This window comes from Macadamia integrifolia, chromosome 12, assembly GCF_013358625.1.
Source record: "Macadamia integrifolia cultivar HAES 741 chromosome 12, SCU_Mint_v3, whole genome shotgun sequence".
Taxonomy (NCBI): Eukaryota; Viridiplantae; Streptophyta; class Magnoliopsida; order Proteales; family Proteaceae; genus Macadamia; species Macadamia integrifolia.
This window is the reverse complement of record NC_056568.1, coordinates 26,036,609-26,041,177: the sequence shown is the minus strand read 5'-3', so window position 1 is coordinate 26,041,177 and position 4,569 is coordinate 26,036,609. Positions and strand designations below refer to the sequence as shown.

At 37.4% G+C, this 4,569-nt stretch overlaps 1 protein-coding gene across 1 annotated transcript; it reads right to left on the bottom strand.

Annotated features, from left to right (window-relative positions):
• Positions 1-2,015: 2,015 nt before the first annotated feature.
• Positions 2,016-2,477, bottom strand: LOC122094834 (S-protein homolog 74-like). Its single transcript, XM_042665427.1, has one exon. It carries the CDS (start codon positions 2,475-2,477, stop codon positions 2,016-2,018), a length of 462 nt encoding a protein of 153 aa, XP_042521361.1.
• Between the last annotated feature and the right edge of the window lie 2,092 nt (positions 2,478-4,569).

Sequence of the window (4,569 nt, the reverse complement as noted above, 5' to 3'; positions counted from 1 at the left end):
CCCCCCCCCCCCCCAATCTCTTTTGAGAAGTTTGGTTGGATTATTAGTTTTTTAAAATTTTACATCTATTTTATATCAATTTTACATCCAACCAAATAACTATGGTAAATTAATTTCACTTCACTTCTGTTACAACCAAACGACTCAAAAGGGAAACAAAAATCGCTTCACTTCCCTTCCTTTCCCATTTCCCTTGCAACTAAATGTAGCCTAAGGGTGTCAATCTTATTCAATAAAATTTTGGTTAGGTTGAATCAATTTCGGTCTGTTACTAGGACAATCCGAAGCCAAACCAGTAAGGAAGTTGTAGGTTGGCAGTTTTAGTTTAATTTATTCTTTTTTTTTTTTTTTTTTTTTTTTCAGTTTTCAATTTGTAATCGTGCTACTATTGAATTTGGTTTGGATTGTGATACATCGTAAATATCCTTGATCAATTGTCTAGATCATGTTCCTTCAATCTAAATCTATGATTTATGTCACATATAATGTTTCATGAAATCAATGATCAAAAGCCTAGATTTTTTTTTTTGTTAACCAAGGTGTCCGGGCCAGCTTACACGCACCTCGACTAATCCTCGGGGAGACTAGCACAGCAACCCACCTCCATGATCTCCACATAAATCGCAGATGCACAGATAGGGAATCAAACCTGAGACCGTGCGCCTAATCCACATAATCCTCAGTTCGCCCTAACCATCTAGGCAACCCACGGGTGGATACAGAATAAATAAGAAAATACACACACACTCACACAATGCGTACGACAGGGTTCGATCCCACGACCTCTTCACCTAGGTGCCAGCTCCACAAGCCAAAGCTACCACCACGGGTGGGAAAATGATCAAAAGCCTAGATCATTTTCCCGTATGTTGGCTCCCGCTTTGTCTCTAAATATCATTGATACAAAAAAGGTTGTAGGAGTCCAAGCACATTTAAGGGTGCATTTTGTATGTGTTCTTGAAATGCATTCTAGGGGCATGGATAATGCATTCCAAGATATCATACCTAAAGTGGCCTTAGTCTTTCACCCATGATCTTAAACATTTGGACTGACTTTTTATTTAACGTATATTTGTCATCTCATCTTTTCAACCTCAAGATTTTGTGGGTCCCAGACACCCCACCTCTTGTTGATATAAACTTCAAATTATGATTAAAAAAATGAACTATACAACTATACTTTGAAAGCATTTAGAATCATAAAATGATTTTTTTGAAATCAAGGTTGTAATTGATACTATGTTCTTGGAATATATATATATATATATATATATATTATCAACAAAGAATACATACCAAACCATGTTTCAATGTTTAAGAAACGTTCCATTTGAAAAAAATTCATGTCCGTGATAATTTCCCAAGGCCAAAACCTTCTCCGTCTCCTTGAAACTCTGAAGAACCAAAACCTTCTCTGTCTCACCATTTTTTAGACAAAAAACAGGGTTTCCTAACACAGAAACGGAAAATTCTGAGCTTTGACACGAAACGTTGTTTCTAAAACATTAACGTTATTGATAATTCAAGTAATTCTTCTTACTTTAATATGTTTGAGAACATTACAATATATAAGGAACATGTGTAACCCTAGTCATGAGAATATACAAGGAAAGAAATCAATCATAATCAACTTCTATATGGAGACCATTGCATAATGGCAAGTGTCCGATTAGAGTGCAGCAGCAATAGGAAAGAGTCTATTGTGAGAAGGATCCATATCACATGTGATATGGAATCGATATACAATAAGGTGTGATATGGATGAGAAGCCAGGTACGCATGCGCTGTTAGTTACCAAATGCAGCCTAAATCTTTAAAGTTCAGCCAGACACATATATGCAAAACATATTGAGTCTGTTTTTTATTCAGAGAGAAAGCAACAAACACCAAACATCAAACTTATTTAGTAGTACTGATACAAGGAAGATTTTAAGCTAGAAACAGTACTCTTGTTATGCCATCAAACTGGATCAGTAAACAGCAACATCAAGAAGAGAGCTCCAAACAACAATAAATCAATAAGAATCAAGCTTCCATGAATATAGTTTAATGGTCTTCTGATGCTCTAGATCTATAGCATAAACGCCGTCCATCTTGACAGTACGCTCGCACCACTTGCCACACAAGGGATCATCCCGGTGAAAATCATAGATATGAATACCGGTAGCAAATACTTTCTGGTTTGGTGCTTTCTCCCAAGTCATTTCACAATAGTAGAGTGGATATTTATCCCTAGGTGTCCTTCCAAACGACCATTTAAAGTCTCCATTATCAGGGATTTTTTGCTCGCCCAGATCTCCTTTATAACCAGCCCTATCGTCTGCTTTGCAATGGAGACCCAATTCTCTATTTCCTCCCAAACCATTGTGAACAGTTACATGAATTGTCTTATAAAAAGTAGCAGAAACCAAATGCCACTCTGTGAGAGAAAGTAACATTAGCACTAGAACTGCAAATGTAATAGTGAAGCGAGCCATTGTTGAAGCTACACTGAAGAATTTCATGACTTCATGATCACTTAAATAGCCCAAGGATTAGATATCTATGGGCTATCTATGGGCGATGACCTTTATGAAAAAGATTCTGATCCTAAAGATTTTATCTCTTTCCTTGACATATAAATTCCTTAAAGGCCCGTTTGTTTAGAGAGGAGTTAGGGGTGGGATTATATGACACATGAGTCCCACATGTTAGTGAGATGAAGAACCAGAATGGAAAAATGAGGAAACGTTAGTATAGCTTCCCACCCCGACTTTGTTTGGTTGGGTCATTGGGTGGGAGGAGAGAGAGAGGGAGAGTGAGGAGAGAAAGAGAGGGTCTTCACCTCAGAACCCTCTTTTTCCGATTAGGATGAAACCCCATCGGAGCTTCACAAGGGCGTCGACTTCACTTCCCAGATCTGGGAAAAAAAATCGTCTGCAATTCCGATCTCGTACAATTCCATGAAATACCACCTTCAGGGGGTGACACGTGTATTAATACCAATGCAATGGTCCAGATCTGATTTAAATGACTCTTCATTGATTTAAGGTTTTATTAGTTGTACCAGATCTGGACCATTGAATTGGTATCAATACACGTGTCACCCCCTGAAGGTGGTATTTCACAGAATTGTACGAGATCGGAATTGTAGAGGATTTCAACCCCTTTGTGAGGGGTTGGGGTGGGAGAACTTTGCATCCACGTCAGCCGACAGGGAAAGGCACAAATATTTTTGTTGCCTTTAGAAAACCCCACCCCAGATAAACAAACAGCTTCAAAAGCTATGTGGTGGTATAGTTCAAACAACTATCTCACCCTTAAATCCCATACCATCAAACTCCCCTCTGAACAAATGGATCCTAAATCTCTCCCTTCACCAAACAATTTCCTTTCTTTTCTTGATCTATTACTATGAAAAAGGTGGGGAGTGATTTGGCTATTTTGTAAAATGACAAGTACACCCTTATCTTGTTCCTACTTTTTTTTTTTTCCGACTTTTTTACTTTGCTTTCCTTAGTTTCTCCTATTATAAGACCACTCCCTTTGTTTCACCAAATTATACTCAGACCTCCTACCGCCAGTCACTGTTAAGTGTCGAGTTAAAATGACCGTTATACCATTACTAATAAAAAACTCATGTTTTAACCTTTATACTCACCTTCACCGAGACAACAAACACAGACACGCACATAAGGTCTGCAATTGCTTAACTCGGCACTGACACCGACATCATTGAAGTTGAATTTCTCTAAGGCCTTTTTGAAATCTTCAAGCAGATCATCCTATATCTCCGCCTTCTCATGAACGTACTCCACTTCAACTTGGGTATTGAAAACATAACAATTTCCCAAAGGTGAAATTTCTATTAGAATTTGCAGATGCAAAAGTGAGAGGAAACAACATCGAATGTGAAATTACTCTGTAATTATTTATTCAGGGAATAATCCGGAATCATGAACATAAACCAGAGATTAAATGATACCAGAAGATAAAAGGGTGTTGTCTTTTTCCCCACTAAAAGAGAGTAGAAACCATAAATGATAATTCTGTGTAAATGGAAGATAAGAAGGTTAACAAAGCACGTTAATGTAGGTATCTGTTCGAGTTTAAAAATATGTTACCGCAAGCGTACGGTATATTGTAGCCAATGGGTCGATCACAAGGAGATTAATCACTTTATCTTACATATTCTAAGTACGGCGAGAGTGAACAAGGGATGGTTGATTTTAAATTACGGTCCTAGAACATGCATATAAACGAAAGAAAACGACCCACACATTCAACATTTAAATTAAACAGTTCTAACGCCGGATTATTTTAATTAGAGAAATAAAATAAATACAGAAAATAACAACTAAAAAAAAAAAGAATCTGTAATTAAAAAAAGGAAAAATGTTGGGTATGCCGCCGATATCATGTATGCTAGCACCCATTGTATCTATCTCTCTCTTCCCTTTTTCTGAAATGACCCTCATATCCTTCCTGAATGATACTCCATCATGTGTTCCTATTGGTGCTATCTGCTAGCATACTTGATATCGGCGGCATACCTATCCCTCTCTCTTAAAAAAACTAAACTAACAAATA

Excerpts from the sequence above, each read along its gene's own strand:
- LOC122094834 (XM_042665427.1), bottom strand. The coding sequence starts at position 2,477 with ATGGCTCGCTTCACTATTACATTTGCAGTTCTAGTGCTAATGTTACTT.